Here is a 25535-nt window from a genome sequence, read left to right as displayed (position 1 = left end):
AATTAAGGGAAATAGCCCTATATGTGCATTTCCCATAATTAATATACATTAGAAATTTGTCTAACTTTCCATAAGTAATAACATATTAAAAAATACTTTTGGCCGGACTTCTCCTTTAATCCCTCCTAAGCTCCAATGAAACGGTCAATTATCATGTGATAAAATGTTAAATCGTTTGCATTTAAATGATAATCTTCAGGTGTAAACACAGCATCAATGAAATGATGAACGAGAAGTCATTCATAGCATCTTTTGAGCTGACCTCAAAATTATTGTTAACATTTGCTAGTCTTTCAATGTAAACATTAACCATTTGGACGTTTAAAGAAATCAGTATTATATTAATATTAACCCCTTGCCGCAAAATGACGTTTGGGAAACGTCATGTAAAGCAGGTAGTTAGTGCAACATGACATTTTCCAAACGTCATGCTTTCCCTGCCTCCCCCCTCTTTCCCTAAGTGAGATCGGGCAGCAGGAGGAGGCGGTGTCACACAGCATCCTCCTGCTGCCTCTGCCCGGAGGGGAGCCGCGCTCCTCCCTGGACAGTTAACCCCATAGATGCCGCGGCCGCATTGTCTATGAGGAGATTTCTGACTTATGGGGAGATCGGGCGGCAGGAGGAGACTGCTGCATGTTGCCTCCTCCTGCCGCCACTGCTGATCCTCCCCCTGGTCCGTTCCCCCCACCCCCCCGGATCGCTCCCCCCACCCCGATCTCCCTCCTCATCATGTCCCCTCCTGTGCTCTCCCTTCCCGTGCTGTTCCCCCCACCCCCAAATCTGCTCCTCCCCTGCCCGTGCTGCTCACTCTCCCAGTTCTTCTCACTCTCCGTTCTCCCTCCCGTGCTCCTCTAACCCCCCCCCCCCGCGCGCTGCACAGATCCCTCCCCCCCCGGTGGGTCACCATGGTAACCCAGACGCTTCCCAGGGCGTCTGGGTTACTATGCTATACAACGATCAGGCCCCTGCACTGAAGCAGGGGTCTGATCGTTTGAATGAGCAGTCAGTGTGACACACTGACTGCTCATTCATTCAATATACAGTGTAATGCATTACAGCACTCATCATGTTCTGTAATGCATTATACTGTATATACACCTGTAAAGTATAAAAAAAACACAACACACAAATAAATTAATTAATAAAACTAATAAATTAAATAATAAAATACATGAATAACTAAATAAATAATTAAAATAAATATAAATAAATATATACACATTCCCTATCCCCCTTTATAAATGATCCCCTATAAATAAGATACACATATTTGGTATCGCCGCGTCCGTAATGACCCCGTCTATTAACCCGTTACTTTAATTATACCGCCTGATTAATGCCATAAAAAAAAAAAAAAACTAACCAAAATGACATTTTTTTTGTTAATCCCGCCCCCTAAAAAATATATAGAAAAAAAAAAAAGCTATCAATACGACACATGTACCCAAAAGGTGTACCACTAAAAATGTCAGCTTATGCCGCAAAAAAAAAAAAGCCCTCACATAACTCCATTGGCGAAAAAATTTAAATAGTACAGGTCTTACAATATGTAAGACTCAAACAGTATATATTGTATAAATGCCATAAACTATAAATATAACATGGATATCACTGTAATGGTACTGACCTGACGAATAAGGATAACATGTCATATTTGATGTATAGTAAAAGGCGTACAAAAAATGGAGAACAACTGCTACTAAATTGTGTTTTTTTTATTCGGACCACCTCATAAAAAAACTTAATAAAAAATTATCAGGGTGTCACATGTCCCCCAGAATGGTACCGATGGGAACGTCAACTTGTGTTGCACAAATATTTTGGCACCGCAAGGCCTCTGTCACATGGTATAATGGCTATAAAAAACCTGAAATAAGAAAAGACCCCAAAAATACACAAGGCTTCTGTCATGTCTGCGGCCTGTGGTTGAGTCAGGTGACGCACTGCGGCCACATATGGGGGATTTCTAGAAACACTGGAATATGGGGAATAAATATTGAGTTTCATTTTTCAGTTAGTATTTGCTGTGTTAGAGGAAAAAATGGATTAAAATGCAATATCTGCCAAAAAAATGAAAATTTTTAATTTCCCCTCCAACTTGCTTAAATTTCTGCAAAACACCTAAAGGGTTAATAAACTTTTGAAATGTTACTTTGAATACTTTGTGGGGTGCAGTATGTACAGTGGAGGGATTTATGGGGGTAACATACAGGCCCCACAAATCCAATTCAGAACTGAACTGGTCCCTAATAAAATCTGAATTTGAAATTTTCCTGAAAATTTGAAAAATCGCTGCAAAATTTCAAAGCCCTCTAACATCCTGACAAGTAAAAGGACACCATAAAGTAGACATGTTGTAGATGTTGCATTAATAATTAGTTCATGTGACATGACTATTTTTCTCAGAAAAAGAGAATTTTGAATATAAAGAAATGTAAATTTTTCAAATTTTTGCGCAAATGTGTTTTTTACAAAAAACTACTGAATGTATCAACCGAAGTATACCACAAACATAAAGAGGAATATGTCACGGAAAAACAATCTCAGAATAACCGCGATAGTTAAAAGCACCGCAAAGTTATAACTACATAAAGAGAGAGGTCAGATTTGAAAAATAGGCCCTAGGCATTAAGGCCAAAACAGGCTGCAGAGGCAAGGGGTTAAAATGATCGTATTAACATGATTTAGGTTTTTGTTTATCGTTTCAAGGAAAAAAAATGATTGCTTGTTCACTAAACAAATGCTTACACGATTTAACTGTACGGGCAAAAGGAACCCAAAAAGTGCCTATGAACCAGTGACAGAGGAAAAAGTCTACAGACTCCTCTCCTCCTCATCCAGTCTCTCTCTCTCTTTCCTGCTGTCAATACTTACCTAATTTTTTAACCTCTCACTTTCCACAGGCATCTTTTCCTTGTATTTCAAACATTCAGTCATCAAAAAGGGGGGGGGGGACACATCTCTGGATCCATCCTGTGCAGCCAATTACAGCCTTCATCACTAAATTCTTGCAACATCTAGATTATTCCTCCTAACCTGCCATGTCTCTCAAAACTCTTTTCTTGATATCTTACAGATTAGTTACCGTACGTTTCATTCAATCTAAAGACGACCACTCGCTAATTCTCCTGAATCTGTGGCATTTGACACTGCAAACCAGCAGCTACTCCTCCATTAACTCCGTTTGAAAATATCTTTCTCATTGTTAAATTGGCTCTCATTGTCGCTCTTGATACATTCCCACCTTGACTACTGCAACTCCTTACAAATTGGCCTTGCTTTTTCTAAACTCTCATCTTGCCCGTCCATCATTAGAAAATAAACCAGCAAAACAGTACATCAGGTTTTTACCACTATGTGACACCAGCTTTGCCAGTACCAACGTTGCCCTCCCATTGAGGGACGGGGTTAAATAATAATGAGGCCCATCATCAATGGGAGTGAACACCTGTGCACTGAGCCCACCTCCTGTGCACCAGACTGGCTAATTAGCATACTTACATACTGTACATGAGGATGTCTTGGGAATCGGGCAGGGATTTTCATAATGAAGGGCACTGTTGGAATTGGTGCGGCACCACAGATCACACAGTGGTGAAAACTTAATTTACTATTCTGCTGGTACATTTGTTTTAGTGCAGCAGCCAGGCTTAGTGTCCAGCCGCTACACCTAAGTCTCCCCCTGTGCCAGTCACTACAATGGCTACCCACGCAGCAGAAAGTACAATATAGATTCCTTTTGCTCACGCAAAAAGCTCTCCACAGTGCTGCACCTCCCTATATCTCCACCTTATCTGTCAACCATATTACCCTTGCCTTAAGGCCCTATTCCCAGGGACGATTATCATTCGGATAATCGTTAAATCGCTTTGAACGAAGCAATAATCATTCGGTTAAATAGCAGTTAATGATTAATCGACGAACGAGAAATCGTTGATCGCTAAATGAGACCTGGACCTATTTTTATCGTTGCTCGTTCGTACATTGTTTGCAAGTTGTTCGGTGTAATAAAACATCTTTCGGTCGTTACTTGGTCGTTAGTGGGTGCTTAATCAACAGCTTAATAGTGCAAATCATATTGCCCTGATGGCGAACCCATGACACGCGTGTCAGTCCTGACACGCGGCCACATACTACGCTGCCGCATGCAGACTCCCTCGCCCTGGAGGCACCAAAACTACAGAGGCGAGAACGCACTCTGGCCTGACCCCACGCCGTGTTGCCCATTCCACGTACAGGCCGAACACTGCTGTGACGTCACCCCGCACACTTCCGCAGCAGTTTGTGGGGAGGGATGGGGAGAATGTGTGTGTGGGGGATGAATAATGTGGGCATCCTAATGACCACTGCACGTTGGTATTGAATTGTAAACCTGGGGGAGCAGTGTGTGTGGGGAGGGATAGGGGTCAGGTGGGCTATCCCCCCCCCCCCCCCCCCGTTCCTTGCTGGTGCTGTGCAAGAACAGTTTGGCCCCCAGGGGGATAAGTGGGGGTGCTATTCACCTAGATTTAACCTCCTAGGAGCCACGCTATAACTCATGGTTTGGATACCCGAACTGGACTTTACTTGGCTTGGCCAAACCCAACGAACATGAAATTCAATGGGTTTGCTGATCCCTAATCCTAGATAACCCCTTTAAAAGGTCTCAATAGCATAATATATAATAACTGCTTGGAGCCACATGTCACCATCCTGGTTAAAGGGATACCAACTCCTGCTGCAGCAATGTTTGGTGACAAACACAAATGTAAGACTTTTTGATGTTTAATGAGGTTTTTAACTTGAAAAATCCAGACAGAACTAGATCTTAGGGTATTTCTACTGATTAAGTGAAGTGTAACTGCAAATGTCATACAGCGCAATCTCTTAAACACACACAAGAAAAGCCATTCTCTCTTTATGTATACCCTGTATTGTTAACAGTCGGATTACTTTATTGTTAAAGACTTTTTTTTTTATCTAATGTGTCCCTATATTTTAGACATGTACATTTACAGGAAATGGTACATTTATTGCCATATAACCACAGAAATAAAATAAGTGAGACACAGGACACAGAGCAGTACTACTGTATGCTAACCAATTATAGCTTTAAAAATGGACCCAATTGAGACCTTACTAAGCCCTAATAACTCAATAGGATGAGTCAAATTACATAACAGAGACAAAGTTAGTGAGAAGAGAGCTTAAAGGAGAAGTCCGGCAGATATTTAATGCTGGTAGTAGGCAGGGGCAGAGCCAAATGAAATGACACACAAAAAAAAAAGTGTGTAAACGAAGTAAAAAAAAGAAAGAAAGAAAAAGTGGGACAGAGCCAAATAATGTCACAATACAAACACAAAAAAGCAAACAAATTTGTAAATAATGTTGAAGAAAGGAAGAAGATCCTTCCATGCCCACCAACCCAACAAATTTCATTTTGCACGGGATAAAATTCAATTTCAAACACAATCGGGAACATTTATTAAGTCCGGCATATTTTACAAAGGCAAACAGCCAGCTTTTGATTCCCACTGTCTGCCCGCTCCGAGAAGAAGCTGGATACAGCCCAAGGACCACCTAAAATACATGGATGCAGTCATAGGCCATAGGCTGTATCCATGTTTTCCAGGCAGTCCTTGGACTGTATCCACCTCTTCCACGGAGCAGGCAGACCGGGATTTAAAAGGAAATCATTCGGGTTCATATGCATCCAAATCTCGGCAGGTTCGGTCATCTCCAGTTTCCATCACACAGTGTGTCTACACGTCATTACCTGCAGTAATCAAACCTTCTCAATGTAAATGGTTTTATTATGTTGTGTCTGTTTTGCTGTTGAAATCTGTAGTTTTATTATTGGGCGTACTGTATCTTGGGATCTTAAACTTTAAAAAAAAAATTGTTCCTGGAACACTAACAGATGGGCCCCATTTTACGTTCGGAGTATCCCGTACAGCATGGGACCAGACACTCACAATAATAGGGCTGTCTGCTGCCCATGTACAAGGAGCCTAGTCTACCTTTATTTATGTATACTGTACATTAGTTTCAAATTGTATTGTGCCTCCACAAATAGAAAAAAAAAAACATTCAAGACTATCATGGGGAACAGTAGACATAAATGTACTTCATATCATCTACTAAGTGTATAAAGAATTAACAATGGCATCTCTGACATAGGACATTAAATGCTTGTGGTTCGTTCCAATCTACACAGACTTTTCCAAGTAATTTACCTTTAAGAGAAGGATTAAAGTGTCACTGTCATTAAAAAACAAAAAATTGCAGAAATTAGTAGTACAGGTGATTTTAAGAAACTTTGTAATTGGGTTTATTAGCCGAAAAATTCATTTTTATCATGAAAAAGCTGTTTGAAGCTCTCCCCCGTCTTCATGGTTTTCTATGGAGAGGGGAGAGATGAGGCACCAAAACAGGACAACAAAGAGTTAATTAACAGCTACATCACCAGGCTCTCTCCTCTGACATCAGCACTGACCTCTCTGACCACTGAATAGGGGCTTTCAGCGGCTCCCTGTGGTGTAATCCTTTGTTCTCTGCTGCCGACTAATCTCCCTCCTTCCTCCTCCCCTCTCCATAGCACAAATAGGATCCGATTGATGTAAAACCGTTGAGATTTCCTGATTCTGAGGAGTGGATGACAGAAAGGAGAGGAGGGGGGACCTGGGAAAAGGATTTTTAAATGCAGATAATGGCATATTTGCCTAAACCCAAATACAAAGTTTCTTAAAATCGCAGTGACTCTTTAAGGTAGTCATAGTGAATTAATTGTTCAAAAAAAACAGATGGAAAAAAAATGTTTTCTACAAGAATTAAAAAGATTACTGCAAAGCCACAACTCAAATTACTAGTGAAAGCAAACCATACCACCACAAACACACTGCCCCGATGCCCATGCCCTGGCTGGTAATACCATTGAGCCTGTACATTACAACAATCAAACTCTTGTTTTACCAAGGAAGATGGGGGTATATTAACCACAGGATGAATGCATTGCCTGATGCCACTGATAAAGTACCAGAGCAGTAGATGTACTCCCTATGCATTAACATATGCCTGAGTACTTGTCCCCAAGGAAGGAAAGGATCTGCACCTGCTGCTCTCCAGACTGCAAAGAATTGACCATTTCCTGTGGGACATACAGCAGCTGATAAGTACGGGAAGACTTGATTTTTTTAAAGTTGAAAGATGTTGTATTTTTCTGTGAACTGGCTGAGCGGGGCTATCTTCCACCCTTTCCTGTCGCGTGGTGACGTACCAAGAGAAAATGACATCCGGTGGGGTCTGAAAGCCTCTTGATAAGGCGCTGCGAGGGCATAGGGACCACTATTCATTATTTTCCCCCTGCCCACAATGTGATAATCAGTTTGGCTAGACTTCTCCTTTAATAGTACATTCTTAAGATTGCAGCAACGTGGTATGAAAATATTAAGTAGAAGCATGCAAGTATGGTACCTACACCCTAGCCATGGGTCCTAATCTAGATGTGGCAGCTTAAAGTGGTACTCCAGCAAAATCTTTTTCTTTCAAATCAACTGGTTTCAGAAAGTTGTACATACTGTTACTTAGTATTGTGGTCATATATGACCCTAACCACTGGCCAGTGATCGTACTGAATAGCAGTGGAGGGGGATATTTAAAGTGATACTCCAGAGAAAACTTTTTTTTCTCTCAAAATCAGTTATACAATTTTGTAATTTACTTCTACTTAGGACAAGTGCCATGAAAAACTTTTTTCCCAGTAATTGAAGCACATTACAAAGTTATATAACTCTGTAATGTGCTTCAATCACCTATCTGCCTCCCTTCCCTGTCTTTTCCCCCCTCCACCCCCCACCAGGAAGTGCACTAACTCACACCGACCTGATTACTGCCGTCACTGTCACTAGGCAGCTCCTTCTTGTGAGGATGAGTCATCAGCAGGAGGGCTGCTCTAGGTCCTGTTACACCAGCCTCCCCCTCCCCAGTCCAAGTGATGGCTTGCAGTTGTTCAGCCAATGGAAGCTGAGCAAGCTGAGTCACCTGACAAGGCAGGGGAGGGGGGGGGGGCTGGTGTAACAGGAGAAGGAGCTGAGAGAAGAGCTTGGTGACGGTGACGACAGTAATTAGGTCTGTGTGAGTTAGGGCCCTATTCCACCGGACGATTATCGTTTGCACAATCGTTAACGATTAACGATCTCAAACGACCCCTATTGCAAAAGACCTGAAAACGTTCAGTCATTTCCATGGAACGATAATCGTTACTTATGATCGTAATTGCGATCGTTTTTTCTTCGCTATTGCGTTCGTATCTATTGCGAACGACCGAACGACGTCTTATTCAATGCGGACATTTTGCGAACGAGCAACGATAAAAATAGGTCCAGGTCTTGTAAAGCGATCAACGATTTCTCGTTCGGTCGTTAATCGATTCAAACGATTTAACGATAATCTAAACGATAATCGTCCGGTGGAATAGGGCCCTTAGGATACTTCCTGGTGGGGGGTGGAGGGGGGAAAATACAGGGAAGGGGGGCAGATAGGTGATTGAAGCACATTACAGAGTTATATAACTTTGTAATGTGCTTCAATTACTGGGAAAAAGTTTTTCATGGCAATTGTCCTTTAAGTCTTCAAGTAATTATCTGCTGCTGTATATCCTGCAGGAAGTGGTAAATTATTTTCAGTCTGACAAAGTGCTCTCATCAGTGCTGCCATCTCTGTCTGAACAAATCCCCATAGAAAACCTTTTCCAGCTCTGGACAGTTGCTCTCACCAACAGAGTTAGCAGCAAAAAGCACTGCATCGGACTGAAAAGAATAAACTAAGATGTATAACTTTCTGACACCTGATTTTTTTGTGCAGTGCTAGTTATATTAAAGTTAACATGACATCGCTGACATCACATCTGTGTTTTTAACGGTCTCACAGATGCCACATTCGTGGAGTCCATGAAAAACACGGATTCACGGATTTCTATGGGGGATCCGTGTTATCTACCTTTAAGCATTTCCTTTCTTATTATCTTAGGATAGATATATGTTTATCCCAGCCAGGTTTATATTCATTTATTGCCGATTTACCAACCACATCTGCTGGAAGTGTGTTCCAAGCATCTACTACTCTTTCAGTAAAGTAATATTTTCTCACCTTGCTTCCCCCAACTAACCTCTCAGTAAACCTTATTTAGTCCTTTAGGGTAAATTCACACGGGCGTTTCGCACAAGAAATCCGCAGCTAATCCGCAATACACATATTATTCTTATTATTATTAATACATGTATTGCGGATTAGCTGCGGATTTCTTATGCGAGACGCCAGTGTGAATTTAGCCTTAACATTCTTAAAGGCAATGTGTCACCTATATTTTCTTTGACTAATTAGAGTCAGATACTAAAACTTCTTTTATTTAAATCTGTTTCTATTTTCTGACTGTCATTTTTTTTTTAATACTTAATTACGGAGGCTGCCATCTTACATGAGCTGTTTTTAACAGCTTTTAGTGACATGCTTTACAGCCTGGCTCATGATGGCAACACAAAGTCTGTCCCTGTTGAGATGAATGTGAAACATTGCTAAGCGTGCTCTGTGATCCTTGAACAGGTCATTCCAAAGGGAGCTGCTATCTGATGCTATCTACTGGTGTCACCTGACGCTGCAATGCTGTACAGATTGCTTTACCGCAGCCTCCTCTAATCACCACACACACACACACAACAGGAAGTCTCAACTCAGCTTGAGCCCCAGTGGTGAAAATGAAAATTGCAAGATTTTAAAATTATTTTATAATAAAGATTTAAAAAATGGAAAATTAGAAGAAAAAAAAAACATTGAAAAAAATAAAAAAATGTTTTTAACATAACATAATTTAATCAATAGGTCATTTTCTGATGACACCTTCCCTTTAAAGGTTTCACTTATGTCCATCCTTTCTCTTTTTTCCTCCAGACTATACAAATTTAAATCCTTAAATCGGCACTTCGCAGAGAATCTGCTGATATGCCGCAGTAGCTGTGTCCCTCAGTAGAATATTGCAGTTAGTTTAGCCCCTCTCCTGCCAGGCATTGTTTGCAAAATCGCTAAATGCTCTTATGCAAATTACTTGCTTAAGAGCATTTAAGGCGTTGCTTGGGGCCGGTTAGCATCGCCGTGTCCCGCCCAGCCCACTATGCATATTAATAACTGCATAGTGGGCTCTATACACGGCGGCTGCGCAGGGAAGCAGTCCCGTCGGACCGAATTCCTCCGGGCCGGCGCCGAACCTCCTGGAGGTCCCTCAGGATGTAAGTATAAGATAGACTTCTGGGAGGATCCTCTGGACCTCTGGGAGGATCGGCGACGGCCCAGGGGATTCACGCATGCGCGGGAAGCAGCCCATCTCCAACGGGACTGCTTCCCTACGCAGCCACAGTATATACAGCCCACTATGCAGTTATGAATATGCATAGTGGGCGGGCTGGGCGTGGCATGGCGATGCTCTCCAGCCCAGAGCAACGCCCTAAATGTTCTTATGCTAGTAATTTGCATAAGAGCATTTAGCGATTTTAGAAACAATGCGGGGGAGGAGAGGGGTGAAAGTAACTGCAACATACTACTGAGGGACACAGCTACTGCGGCATATCAGCAGGTTCTCTGGAAAGAACCTGCTGATAGTGCCGCTTTAAAGTGAATGTACCATTAGGTACATTACAGTAGCAGATCAGCGTTGTCTCATGGTCCCTGCTAGTGTCATTCTTTTTTTTTTTTTTTGAAACACTGCCCATTTTATAGAGCCGGCCCAGTGCAGGGCCCAAGACCGGCGCTGAATGTGGGAACCCGGTGGCGTTTCAGAAAAACAACCACGCTACCGGGATCAAGGTCCCTGAACTGGACACAGTATTCCAGATGTGGTCTCACCAGAGCTCTATACAGCAGGACCAAAATTCCACCCTTCCTACTGATTATACCACTAGCTAGCTAGTGTGTAAGCTCATGCATGTGAGCAGGGCCCTTACGCCTCGTATGTGGATAATTATATGTATATCTCTGTAACGTCTATTTTTGTCTATGTATGTATCCCCAGAATTGTAGAGTGCTGTGGAATCTTTTGGAGCTAGATAAATAAAAAATTATTATTATTATTATTATTATTATCATCTATATAGGCCAGCATACAATTTGCTCTCCCCACCGCCTGGTTGCACTGGTGATTGCAGATCCGTTAAAAACAGAACGTGTAAATATCCCAACAGAAAGCAATGGGCTATAAAATTGTTTGTGATGGGACATGTGAATAATACCATTTTTGTGATGTTTTCACAGTGCTGTGGCGCTTGAAGTCAACACTGAAATATAACTATGCCTTTATTTTTTACCTTTTTCTTTACCAGTCCATGGCATTTTTTTTTTTTTTTTTTTAAGAAAACCTAGCATGCACTAGGAATAGCATTTTTCAGGTGGCTTATGGCCTACAAAAAAAAACAAAAAACACTAATGTGTGAATTTGCGATGTGATTTTACAACTTATTTCACTTTCTTAAATAAAAATGGAATCATATGATCAATAAATTATACGTAAAGATGTTCCGCAGCACACCAGCATAGGTGAATAAGGTGATTATTTATTGCAAGTAGTACAAAAATACTAAATTATATCTATTTGAAAAAGTAAAATGCTGTATCTTTACATGCAGCCAAAACATTCCAGGCAAGCGGCTTTTGTGGAAATATAAAAAAAAAAACATAAATACATAACAATAACACAATATAAAAACGTGGGTGAGGGCGACCTTATTGTGGGTAGCTTTTTATTACGGAGCTTTGTGCTCACCTAAAGACTAGTGAGTGGGATCGGGGCTGGGTAGTACTGTCTAGCACAAAGCTTTTGTATACAATGTTTTTATTTTTTTTCTTGAAACAAGCAATAACTCCAAAATAAACTTTTAACGTATGTGGTGGCTCTGCCATATTGCGGTGGGGGAGGGCTGTGTTGACAGGAGTCACATCATTCAGCAAACATTTTTGCTTTGGCTTGAAAAATCTGTCAGATAAATCTCTCTGTGTAAAGGCCCCCTTAGAGCAGTAATGGGCTGTGCAGGCAGTTCCTGCTTCATGGATACATCACAGAAACAAGGAACCAGTGGTGGTGAGAATAGACTAAGCTATTGAAAAGGCCAGACTGGTAGGCGAGTACTAGCAGGTAAGTATTATTAAAAAAAATTTTTACAACATCCACAGCCAAATATTACATCCCGTTAAAAAGCCATTACCAATTTACTCAGTTTTGTCATAGCGCCGAACAGTAACTCCAGATTCTCTTGCTCTCCCATTGTTACTTTCCTTATGAAGAATTCGTATCCTCTTGCTCCGTGTCGATAGGCCTCTCACTCGCCAGCCAACACCCTGCTCTGCACTGAACAAGGACAACAACCCCCCCCAACAGCTGTCTACGGATGGGCAGTCTTACCTATTGGAGAGATTGTTCGGCTTGGCATAAAACCCCCAGTAAATGTTCTATGATTCCTAGATTGAGTTAAAGGGGTAGTCCAGGGGGGGGAAGGGAACGACGTCCACTCACCTTCCCGGTTCTAGAAGCAGGTCCCGCATTGCGGCGCCCTGGTCCCCAGCCGCTTCCTGGTGTCTAACGTGGGCCCGAGACGTGACGTCTCAGGTCCGCTCAGCCAGTCAGTGACGAAGGCGGGATCCGTTTCAAGTCCGCTCAGATCCCGCATCTGTCACAGACTGGCTGAGCGGACCTGAGACGTCACGTCTCAGGCCAGCGTCAGACACCAGGAAGCGGCCAGGAACCGGGGACCCGAGCGCCGCGATGCGGGACCCGCCGCTGGTACCGGTGAGTGGACATCATTTCCCTCAGCCACCTCCTCCCCGGTGTCAGGAAAAAAATCCCCCCCCCGCCGGAGTACCCCTTTAATATCCTTTCTCCTACTGTTAGGGCATATTCCCAGCCACGTGGCTGCTTCATTACAGTGCTGCGGAGATTCAAACACTTTCCCTGCTCTCGGCATGATACAGATACATCATGTTAAGTGGGGAAACACTCCCCCACAGGGCTTCTCTGTCCATAGAATATGGGACGTAGGAATAAACCCCTAGCCACAGCAAGGTCTTCAGTCACTCTTCCCCCATAGCCAAAGCTATAATTCCCAATGTTTCTATTTTATATGGCATGCCCCAAAACTATAGTCTCTTATATAGTAGTCAGTCCCTAGAACAGTTGTTAAAGGGAACCTGTCATCCGTGGACGGCCCCCCTATACTTGGAGATACGGCCGCCCACTCATCTTCTCATGTAAGTATGGAGGCCGTATCCAGGGGTAGGGTGGGTTCGGGGTGACAGATTGTCCCATTAGCTTGGACTCACCCTTTTCTGCGGCCCCAGAGGCAGGACATGTGTGATGACGTCACTGCGTTGCTGGGGTCGGGACACTGCTCACATACTCCTAGGCCACATGCTAAAAACTACCTGTGGCCTGCAAGATTATAGTATGGGTGGTCCAAGAGGCTGTACGGTCCAAGAGACTGTAGAAAAAGATTCAACACAAACTGAAAAAAATAAAAAAAAGTAGGACACTAAAGTCTGTATTTACTACACACAGCTGAGAAGAAATCTATGACACACCATCATAATGACAGCGTCTGTAGCACATTCTCTTAAGACAGGTTTGACAATGTATATGAAGTCATCTGCCCCAGACTTGTTGACCAAGTGCTCAAAGTGATGCTAACAGCTCAGATCCAAGCCAGAGGAGAAACTACGCATACATGATGCTCAGCACTCTCCACCACAATCTTATAGTGTGTCTACACAGAGATTTATCTGACAGATTATTGAAGCCAGAGCCAGGAATGGATATGAAAAGGGGGAAAATCTCAGTCATTCCTTTATGACCTGTTCCTTGTTTATAGTCTGTTCCTGACTTTGGCTGAAAAATCTGTTGATAATTCTCTATGTGTAAATGCACCATTAGTGCCATTCTAAAGACAGAAACCTACAAATAAGTTGTGTGTGTGTAACTTACATGGAGTATTATATACAAAGACACAAACAGAAGCTTTTCCATGGTTCTCAGAAACTGAAAAACATTTGTTTTTTTTCTATTATACAAACACAACTGAAAAGACAAAACAGTGATAAAGTTATATTGTAAACACATGGCTACAAAGCAGATGGTAGTAATAGGTGACACTATACCATGGAGCTCCAGTAATGGGGAAACATGTATCACCCAAGTCATTAGGGATGAGTACAAGGTGAAAATCTACAAGCCTTTAAATGTCCAAGCAAAATACTCAGCAGAGAACTCGTGTCCTGTAAGTGATACCACGTGGCACGGCTTTACCAAAGATGCCCTGCTACTAAGTTTAATGACAACACAAGCTTTACTTCCCAGGTCTAGCTTCCATTAAAGAACAAGAAATTCAAGAAAAGCCAACTAAGGCCAACCACCAGTTCCAACCCGACATGCTCCTGAACTGGTTAACCAGGATGAACTTTCCAGAAAGTTACTTTATTGCACAGTGCTTATACAATTAGGCAGCTGTTACTATTCCTGAGTCAGGGCATTGTAATGTGCTTACTTGTTTTGGCCTAATTCATGCAGTCATTTTGGTGTTTTTTTTTTTGTTTTTTTTTTGAGTGATTGGCTGAGCATACTGCCACTTCTTAGGCAAGACCGCAGTGGGACCTAAAGACCCCACAGGAGAACCTTGGGGAGAGTATCATTAGCTAAGAATAGGCCTTTTTATTATGTTCCATATACGTGCAGTAATATATAAAAAAATGTTAAAGAAAACTTTAAATATCTGGCTGCTGTTACATAGAAAACAAAGAGCCTATGGTTACCTCTCTGCACCCCCTTGATATCCTCCTAAGGGTCTCAGGTGTTCCACATTGACTGTAGGCGCCTCCATTGGCAGTGGCACTCTCCTGTCTCAGTCAGCCATTGGCTGAGCGGGCTGTAACTCCCAGGACAAGTTTGTCTCTGTAGTGGTGGTGGCTGCAGTCACTGGGGAACACTGGAGACCCATAGAAGGATACCAGGGGAGCGCAAAGTGGGTAGCATAGGCTCAGGCTGGTTTTCTATATAAGGGCAGCAATTTATTAAAACAATGCACAGTACATGGTCACTTATGGGGACGCGGCTTTCTTCACTTTTCTTCCTCTGTGCTCAGGCTGTCAGAAGCAATCTATCCCAGTGTGAAACCTGGCAGCAACAAGCACCTATGTGCCAGAATGGGTGTAAACATATGTATGAGCTCCCATGCCTAATAAACTGCTTGTGACCCCAAATAAACATTTATTAACACAAACACATGTAGGAAACATCTGGCAACATCAAGCATGAATAAGCTTCTGCACCTCCTGATTGACTGGATTCACGTATGTAAATTAGAAGTTGTTCTCTTGTCTACGTAGTAGAGGCAGCTCTGATGGTCACTGGGCAACAGGTGAATCATCCGCCGTAGTGTAAAGCATGGGTCTCCAAACTGCGGCCCTCCAGCTGTTGCGAAACAACAACTCCCATCATGCCGGGACAACTTAAGCTTTGGATTGGCTGTCCAGGCATCATGGGAAATGTAGTTTTGCAGCAGCTGGAGGGCCGCAGTTTGGAGACCCATGGTGTAAGGGCTCAAACGCATATAACTGAGCTGGGATGAAACAGATCACATCAGGCTCGATGTCTGGGGGTCATGCTAGACTCTGATCTATCCTTTACTCCCTATATCCAAGCTCTTACACGCTCCTGTCATCTACATCTCAAAAACATCTCCAGAATCCGTCCATTTCTCACCACTGACACTGCTCAGACTCTGACTGTCGCCTTGATCCATTCCAGTCTTGACTACTGTAACTCCCTCCATCTTCCTTTCTCTAAGCTTTCCCCTCTCCAGTCTATCCTGAACGCAGCAGCCAGGCTCATCTTCCTCTCCAGCCGCTATACCGACGTCTCCTTTCTGTGCCAGTCACTGCACTGGTTACCCATTAAAGGAGAAGTCCGGCCAAAATTAATTTTTGATATGTTGTTACTTATGAAAAGTTATACAAATTTCTAATGTACATTAATTATGGGAAATGCACATATACTGCTATTTCCCTTAATTTAGTAGATCAGGAAGTGTTAGAAATATCTCTGAAGAAGTGACGTCACGACCCAGGGTGTAATTCCTATGGAGTGTCCAGCAGGGGGCGCTCTCTATATAGAAGTCTATGGGACTTTATTGTTTCTATGGGTTTCTATGTAATGTAATGTAATGTAATGTAGTGTACAGTGCTTTATTGAATGAATACATCTATGGAATACTTTGGGGAGCAAGTGTCCTTGCTCCCCAAAGTATTGCATAAATGTATTCATTCAATACACAGTAAGCCCGCCGATCCGCCGCATTTCCGCCGAATTTCCGCCGCATTCCCGCCGATCCGCCACACGCTGATCCGCCGCATTCCCGCCGATCCGGACCATATACATTGAACTACAGCTCCCATCATCTGCTTCTAGTATGAACAGGTGATGGGAGCTGTAGCTGGGTAATGGATATGACATGCCGCCGGGCGCAGGGGGGAGCCGCTCAGTACACAGGAGCTCTCCCCCCTCCTCCTCCTCCTTCCGTGATAACTTCCGCCTATACCAATGCTGAGTCCCTGCCTGGCCGCCGCTCTCCGCTCACATATACCGGCTCCCGGCATCAGCGCGGACACCAGGATGCATCGGGAGCCGGTATGTATGGGGGGGGGGAGAGCGGAGAGCGGCGGCCAGGCAGGGAGTCAGCATTGGTATAGGCGGAAGTTATCACGGAAGGAGGAGGGGGGAGCGCTCCTGTGTACTGAGCGGCTCCCCCCTGCGCCCGGCGGCATGTCATATCCATTACCCAGCTACAGCTCCCATCACCTGTTCATACCAGAAGCAGATGATGGGAGCTGTAGTTCAATGTATATGGTCCGGATCGGCGGGAATGCGGCGGATTAGCGTGTGGCGGATCGGCGGGAATGCGGCGGAAATTCGGCGGAAATGCGGCGGATCGGCGGGCTTACTGTGTATTGAATGAATACATTTATGCAATACTTTGGGGAGCAAGGACACTTGCTCCCCAAAGTATTCCATAGATGTATTCATTCAATAAAGCACTGTACACTACATTACATTACATTACATTACATAGAAACCCATAGAAACAATAAAGTCCCATAGACTTCTATATAGAGAGCGCCCCCTGCTGGACACTCCATAGGAATTACACCCTGGGTCGTGACGTCACTTCTTCAGAGATATTTCTAACACTTCCTGATCTACTAAATTAAGGGAAATAGCAGTATATGTGCATTTCCCATAATTAATGTACATTAGAAATTTGTATAACTTTTCATAAGTAACAACATATCAAAAATTAATTTTGGCCGGACTTCTCCTTTAAATATAGAACACAGTTCAAACTCCTCACCCTCACCCATAAAGCTCTCCACAACTCTGCCCCTCCATACATCTCCTCCCTCATCTCCACCTACCATCCTTCCCGTGCTCTGCGCTCTGCAAATGACCTCACACTAACCTCTTCTTTAATCAGAACTTCTCATTCCCGCCTCCAAGACTTCTCTCGTGCTGCACCAGTTCTCTGGAACTCTTTACCCAAAGACCTCAGACTTATTTCCAACATCCCCAGTTTTAAGCGTGCCCTAAAGACCCATCTCTTCAGGCGTGCTTATAACATTTCGTAATCTCGTCTCCCTTTGCTATCCCTTCTCCATCCTCTCTATAACTTCTTCGGTGCTAGTTACACTGTCCTTGTCATCTGAGCTTAGAAAATGGCTTGTGACTGGCTTGCCCAGCCGCCTATAGGCACTTAGAGACTCCATGTACAATGACTGGAACATTGACAAATAAAGCACTTGTTGCCTCTCGTGTTACTCCCAGTCTTCCTAGCCTGTAAGCTCTTGAGAGCAGGTCTCTAATTTGTTGTTGTAATTTATTCATTGTATAATTTAATATATAACCTGTAATGTATTTATATATATTTAAATAAGCGCTGCGGAATCTGTTGGCGCTATACAAATAAATATTATTATTATTATTGCTGGTAATTCAAGAATGTAAGGGCCCTATTCCACAGGAATGATAATCGTCCGAATTGGCCCCATTCGGCCGATTTTCGCTCGGTGGAATAGAGAGAACGATCAGCCGATGATCGTGTCATTGGCTAATCGTTCATTTAGGGCCAGACCTAAAATCATTATTCCCCCACCGCGCATCGCTATGGTGGAATAGCGGTGCACGGCGGACGACCGACGATTTGAGAAGCACAATACATTACGGAGCGCTCAGCCAATCACAGGCCGGGACCGCCGCGGCCTGTGATTGGCTGAGTGGCCTGTCAGCTGACAGGCCACTCTGCAGCTCGAGCACGCGGGACACGGGGAGGAAGACAGAGTGGAGGAGAAGACCTGACAGGTAATGTATGCTGTAAGGGTTGCAAGGACATCGGTAACGAAATCCCTGCAGCCCTAGCTCAACGATCATCGGGCCGTGGATTAGGCCCAGTAAACGAGCGGCGAGTCCAAAAACACAGTGAAATCCCAAACAGCAGTTTTTTTGGAAGGCGACGTTGGGGCGTCAGAGGCATTTTTCTCAGCAAAGTGAGAAAGTGAGCAGTAGCAGTCTATGGATTCATAGAAAGGCTATAAGATGTTCCACAAATCCTTTCCAGTTAAAAGCTTCTGCTTCTTCATTTTAGGAATTGGTTGAGGTGTCAGACATTTGTAAAAACTATAGGTATTCTTTGATATTTACTGAAAAGTACTATTGACAACCGATCTATCCCTAAACTCTAAAAAAGTTTAGGTATCAGACAGTTTTTCTTAGCACATCTCACAGATGCTTTAGTAGATGGAGAACTGGGGAACTTGGAGGCCCAGTCAGCCCTGTGAACTCTTTGTCACTATCCTGCTGCAGATTTACCAGTCACAGTTGTACTTTTTATAGCATATGTCCTATTACACAAAACGATTATCAGTGTCACTTGGCTGATTACCATCCCCTCAGACCGATAATCGATTTGTGTAATAGCGTATGCTGAAAGGCAATGATCACGTCAGCGTCAGTCTACTGCACGCTGCTCCACGCGATAGGAGCTGCTGTTTTGGACCCAGTTGCCTAGACATAACAAAATCACCTGTATCAAAGACACTCCTTATGTTTGCCCATACTGACTGCTGACTAACACATGCCACCCCAGACAGCTGGCAGAGTCATGAAATTATCGTTCGGAAGGTTTGTCAGCAATTGCAGATGCGCATTTCCATACAAATTTAGGCCCCATTGATTTCTATTGGGCTGTCCATGCTGTCCATAGTTTTCCGGATCCGTAATGCAGGCAGTAAAAATTACTGACCAGCAATAATACAGGCCATAATTGTGGAACAAATTTAGCAATAGAAGTCTATAGGAGAGTCCGTAATTTGTGGATCTTACTAAACTAACATGCATAACGTCTGCAAAGATTACGGATCCATAAAATTTAGATCATTCCCACCATCTTTCTACTTTTTACATATACACAAAAAAATTACAGGATTGCCTTCGTTTAAACTATGACCTTCCCATTTTTCCATATCCGCAAAAACTATATATTGCAGATGCACTAGGGTCAGATATTTAGCGGATTGCTGACATAATATACAGTCCTGAAAAAGCAATGAATGTGTGAATGAGGCCTAAGGGGTTATCATACAGCTGTAGAATTTTGTGTGTACGCGTACGGAGTTCTGCGGACTGGACCTGGGAGCTCCCAGTATCATGATTAATTATGATGTCAGGAGCTGCGTGGCTGTGTAAGTACAGTAGTGCAAACCTTTAACCCGTTCAGGAGCTCCGCAGATCACATCCATGTACAGACTGACGTGTGAATGACGCCTCAGCGTCACAAAAGGGTATCTAAACAAAATAGTAGTATAGTGGAGCAGTGTGTATGTGACACATCACTGTCCAATTTTCTCAGATTAATTGCTGCTTTTATTGATACTGCCAACCTGTCTAAATTACACCAGGAATTGCTTCTTTTAGCCATGGAAACAAACAAGAATACTGTTGGCACTATACAAATATTATTATTATTATTATTATTATTATTAATAATAATAATATTATTATACTGGCATCAGTGATTTCAAGAATTTCTAAAGACATGGGAACTGACAATCCATCAGACACTTACTAATACACTACAGAGAACACGTACTCTCCTGACAGATCAGAAACCTGGCCTACACCCTATCATACGTAATAGAGAAATACCAGGTCAAAGGTTACCAGAAATAGCCTATTCTGTAATTCCCATAGCTATCATTACCTGGGCTACGCTCACTTATCCCTAAGAGGACGCCTCAACAACTGGAAGAAATCTTCCAAGCCTCGGGCCGTACAGAGGGACATCCTCCGAAGCCATAGATACGGACCTCTATATGGCTTCTACATAGAATGCAGCCAGATGGGGGTCACAAGGGACGTGCCGAAACCAGGGGTCCCATTCATCAGATTATCCCTAGATCTGAGAACACAACATCCACCTAGTTAGAGGAACAGGAAGTGATGGCAGGCCGCAGTCACACAGCGTCTTTGGAGAACAACCACTGCATCTTGTCAGCCAGAAGTGGATCAGCATGAGGAAGAAGTATAAGACAGTTCATTATAGTTCCTATTCTTTTGTAATCGGCTTCTGGGTTTGTGTGACCTGACCTCCCCCTCCCCCACATTATCAATAGCTGAGGAGCTGGTGTACATGACAGGGCCGGCCCTCCATCTCCAGCAGCCTCTGGGGTATCTCCCCTGGAGCATGGCAACCCACTAGTGTCACTGGCATTCTGCCCATCCTGGGCCCTACTATTACCCTGGCATTGCCTGTACGGCTCTATTCTTATAGTACTGAGTTCTGAAACCCCTCCACATACACTGACTGGCATCTGCTGCCCAAAGGACAACATGGATGAGCCCTGTGCCAGGTTCAGTGCCCCCAGTAACAGCAGCAGGGAGAGTCCGCACACCAGTCCTCTACCTGCAGTACCTACTCAGAGGGCTAACACACCTGGGGCACAGCACCATAGCCAGCCCATATACCAGCCATCTGATGCCCTGGTCACCTCCAGCAGGGGACAGGGGGCGCTGGACACCTCCAGCAGGGGACAGGGGGCGCTGGACACCTCCAGCAGGGGACAGGGGGCGCTGGACACCTCCAGCAGGGGACAGGGGGCGCTGGACACCTCCAGCAGGGGACAGGGGGCGCTGGCAGGTTTTGTATAGGGAATCATGTGATCTGTCTGTGACAATGGTGGAGAGGGCTGACATTAGCAGAAGCCAGCACCATCCCAGTCACACACACCCTGATCCCGGCCAGGTACACAGCCCACCCTGATCCCGGGCAGGTACACAGTACACAGCCCACCCTGATCCCGGCCAGGTACACAGTACACAGCCCACCCTGATCCCGGCCAGGTACACAGTACACAGCCCACCCTGATCCCGGCCAGGTACACAGTACACAGCCCACCCTGATCCCGGCCAGGTACACAGTACACAGCCCACCCTGATCCCGGCCAGGTACACAGTACACAGCCCACCCTGATCCCGGCCAGGTACACAGTACACAGCCCACCCTGATCCCGGGCAGGTACACAGTACACAGCCCACCCTGATCCCGGCCAGGTACACAGTACACAGCCCACCCTGATCCCGGCCAGGTACACAGTACACAGCCCACCCTGATCCCGGCCAGGTACACAGCCCACCCTGATCCCGGGCAGGTACACAGTACACAGCCCACCCTGATCCCGGCCAGGTACACAGTACACAGCCCACCCTGATCCCGGGCAGGTACACAGTACACAGCCCACCCTGATCCCGGGCAGGTACACAGCCCACCCTGATCCCGGGCAGGTACACAGCCCACCCTGATCCCGGGCAGGTACACAGTACACAGCCCACCCTGATCCCGGGCAGGTACACAGTACACAGCCCACCCTGATCCCGGGCAGGTACACAGTACACAGCCCACCCTGATCCCGGGCAGGTACACAGTACACAGCCCACCCTGATCCCGGGCAGGTACACAGTACACAGCCCACCCTGATCCCGGGCAGGTACACAGTACACAGCCCACCCTGATCCCGGCCAGGTACACAGTACACAGCCCACCCTGATCCCGGCCAGGTACACAGTACACAGCCCACCCTGATCCCGGCCAGGTACACAGTACACAGCCCACCCTGATCCCGGCCAGGTACACAGTACACAGCCCAATCTGATCCCGGCCAGGTACACAGTACACAGCCCAATCTGATCCCGGCCAGGTACACAGCCCACCCTGATCCCGGGCAGGTACACAGTACACAGTACACAGCCCAATCTGATCCCGGCCAGGTACACAGTACACAGCCCACCCTGATCCCGGGCAGGTACACAGTACACAGCCCACCCTGATCCCGGCCAGGTACACAGTACACAGCCCACCCTGATCCCGGCCAGGTACACAGCCCACCCTGATCCCGGCCAGGTACACAGTACACAGCCCACCCTGATCCCGGGCAGGTACACAGTACACAGCCCACCCTGATCCCGGGCAGGTACACAGTACACAGCCCACCCTGATCCCGGCCAGGTACACAGTACACAGCCCACCCTGATCCCGGCCAGGTACACAGTACACAGTACACAGCCCACCCTGATCCCGGCCAGGTACACAGTACACAGCCCACCCTGATCCCGGCCAGGTACACAGCCCACCCTGATCCCGGCCAGGTACACAGCCCACCCTGATCCCGGCCAGGTACACAGTACACAGCCCACCCAGATCCCGGGCAGGTACACAGTACACAGCCCACCCTGATCCCGGGCAGGTACACAGTACACAGCCCACCCTGATCCCGGGCAGGTACACAGTACACAGCCCACCCTGATCCCGGGCAGGTACACAGTACACAGCCCACCCTGATCCCGGCCAGGTACACAGTACACAGCCCACCCTGATCCCGGCCAGGTACACAGTACACAGCGCCCAGCACAATGGCAGCGGCGCACTGCAGCGGCCCACCGCACTGCATCACACGCAGCCTCGTGACATCACGTGACGTCAGCAGCCCTCCAGCCCACTCACCACTTGGTACCGGCTGGCCGCCTGAAGGTACTGATGATCCATGAGGCACGGGATAGAGCCCGGAGCTGGCCGCGTATCGCTGTGTAGCCCCCGCTTCCTGTCAGCTTACACCACGGCTTCCTGTATGACGAGCAGAGCGCTTCCTCCTCCTATGTGTCACCTGTAGTCCCAGTACACAGCGGTATAGCGAGCTACAGTGGGAACTACCGCTCAGGTTCGCTCCACCTACCGCCCCCGTGGTCACCTCTGTGCCACCTCCTGGGCGTGGCTGAACGCATTGGGCGTGGTTTCTTGTTACCATGGCTTATCGATAACGCTGGAAATCCCGGAGCTGATGTCAAGACGCATTATAACGTCTCCAGATAGCGTCCGCTGTATGCGCTGTAGGAGCCGTCACCCATCTCACTCTACTAGCACAGTCATTATCAGAATTCACTGTTATCCCCATAGCAACCAATCACAGCGCAGCTTTTATTTCCCCAATTGCGCTGGTAAAGTGAAAGCTGAGCTGTGATTGGTTGCTATGGACACACTAAGTAAATGGTGGTGCAATTCCGCGGTAGAGAGTCCCGCCTGCCTAGGTGTGCCATAGCCTGTCTATGAGAGGGCTTGCGCCCCTCTGCTACCGCCACTCTCCGCTTTTGTGCAGAGAGCGGCAGGAGCGAAGGCGCGGGAGCCCTCTCATAAAAAGGAGTGACAGAAGCAGCTGAGTGGGAGTGCAGGCACATTATAGCAGCAGTGTGTATAGCTGAGTGGGAGTGCAGGCACATTATAGCAGCAGTGTGTATAGCTGAGTGTGAGTGCAGGCACATTATAGCAGCAGTGTGTATAGCTGAGTGGGAGTGCAGGCAAATTATAGCAGCAGTGTGTATAGCAGCAGTGTGTATAGCTGAGTGGGAGTGCAGGCACATTATAGCAGCAGTGTGTATAGCTGAGTGTGAGTGTGTATAGCTGAGTGTGAGTGCAGGCACATTATAGCAGCAGTGTGTATAGCTGAGTGGGAGTGCAGGCACATTATAGCAGCAGTGTGTATAGCAGCAGTGTGTATAGCTGAGTGGGAGTGCAGGCACATTATAGCAGCAGTGTGTATAGCTGAGTGGGAGTGCAGGCACATTATAGCAGCAGTGTGTATAGCTGAGTGGGAGTGCAGGCACATTATAGCAGCAGTGTGTAAAGCTGAGTGGGAGTGCAGGCACATTATAGCAGCAGTGTGTATATAGCAGCAGTGTGTATAGCTGAGTGGGAGTGCAGGCACATTATAGCAGCAGTGTGTATAGCTGAGTGTGAGCCCAGGCACATTATAGCAGGAATGGAGAGAGTGGGAAACACAAGGGCTGACAGAGACTGCAGGGAGTATGAAGGAATGAGCAGGGCAGATGTGGGCACATAAATGCAGCACTCTCTGGGGAGAGAGGGGTTACAACTATGAAGAGATTACCTCCATAGTCCTGTCCCCTGATGCAAGCCCCAGCCTAAAATGGATATGCTATGATTTGGAAGGGGAGGGACACTTCCTGGGTTGGAGTACAGGGCTGTAGCTCTTAACCTCTTAAGGACGGAGCCCAAAATGGCCTTAACCCTTAGAGGACCGGGCCAATTTCAATTTTTGCATTTTCGCACTTGCATTTTTTCACCTAGAAACCCACATGAGCCCTTATTTTTTGTGCCACTAACTGTAGTTTGCAATAACAGGCTGAATTTGTTCATAAAGTACACAGCAAAAGCAGGAAAAAATTCAATGTGGTGAAATTGAAAAAAAAAAGGTTATTTTTATTTGGAGGGTTTTTGTTCTTACGCCGTTCACCCTGACTTGTTATATATGTTCCTCAAGTGGTTACAATTACAAAAATATGTAACATGTATAACTTTTATATTATCTGATGGCTTGTAAAAACTGACCAAAAATGCGCAATTTTGCACCTTGGGATTTTTACGCCGTTTACCGTGCAAGATCAGGAATGTGATAAATTAATATTTTGGGCAATTACACACACAGCAATACCAAACATGTTTATTTATTTTTATTTATTACATGTAAAAAGGTGGGCGATTCAAACCTTTATTAGGGGAGGGGGCTTTTTACTAATAACACTTTTTTTTTTACACTTAAACTAGAAGCCCCCCCTTAGATACAGACTGAAACGGCAGTCAGTATCTATATAGTTAGCTTTAGGGACACATATAGTAACATAATAGGGACAGTAGATAATAGGTGACAGTGTACAGCAACAATGTTGGAGACATCAAGGAGAGTTCTATGCATCAGCCACTATTACCTTTGATGTTGCTGCTGTTAGTGTGAACAGGCGTGTCAGTTCTGTCCAGACAGAACTGCCCTACACTTTGTGAATGGTACAGTGACCAGTCCATACTACTTGAATAAAAACATTAATCCAGTCATTGTGCCTCAGCAAGAACAACACAGAC

General features: G+C 45.3%; 1 protein-coding gene across 2 annotated transcripts in view; it reads right to left on the bottom strand.

Annotated features, from left to right (window-relative positions):
• The window catches only part of NDFIP2 (Nedd4 family interacting protein 2), a 75792-nt gene extending 52324 nt beyond the window's left edge, over nucleotides 1-23468 (bottom strand). Inside the window, exon 1 of one of the 2 annotated variants that reach the window (XM_069970668.1) lies at nucleotides 23109-23468. In XM_069970668.1, coding sequence (XP_069826769.1) covers nucleotides 23109-23150 — 42 coding nt within the window. In that variant the 5' untranslated portion in view covers nucleotides 23151-23468. The remainder of the gene's footprint in view (nucleotides 1-23108) is intronic. The other variant, XM_069970669.1, reaches the window with a different exon arrangement.
• Between the last annotated feature and the right edge of the window lie 2067 nt (nucleotides 23469-25535).

This window comes from Dendropsophus ebraccatus, chromosome 5, assembly GCF_027789765.1.
Source record: "Dendropsophus ebraccatus isolate aDenEbr1 chromosome 5, aDenEbr1.pat, whole genome shotgun sequence".
Classification (NCBI taxonomy): domain Eukaryota; kingdom Metazoa; phylum Chordata; class Amphibia; order Anura; family Hylidae; genus Dendropsophus; species Dendropsophus ebraccatus.
Note: the sequence above shows the minus strand (reverse complement) of the source record. Positions and strands in the feature narration are given on the sequence as shown.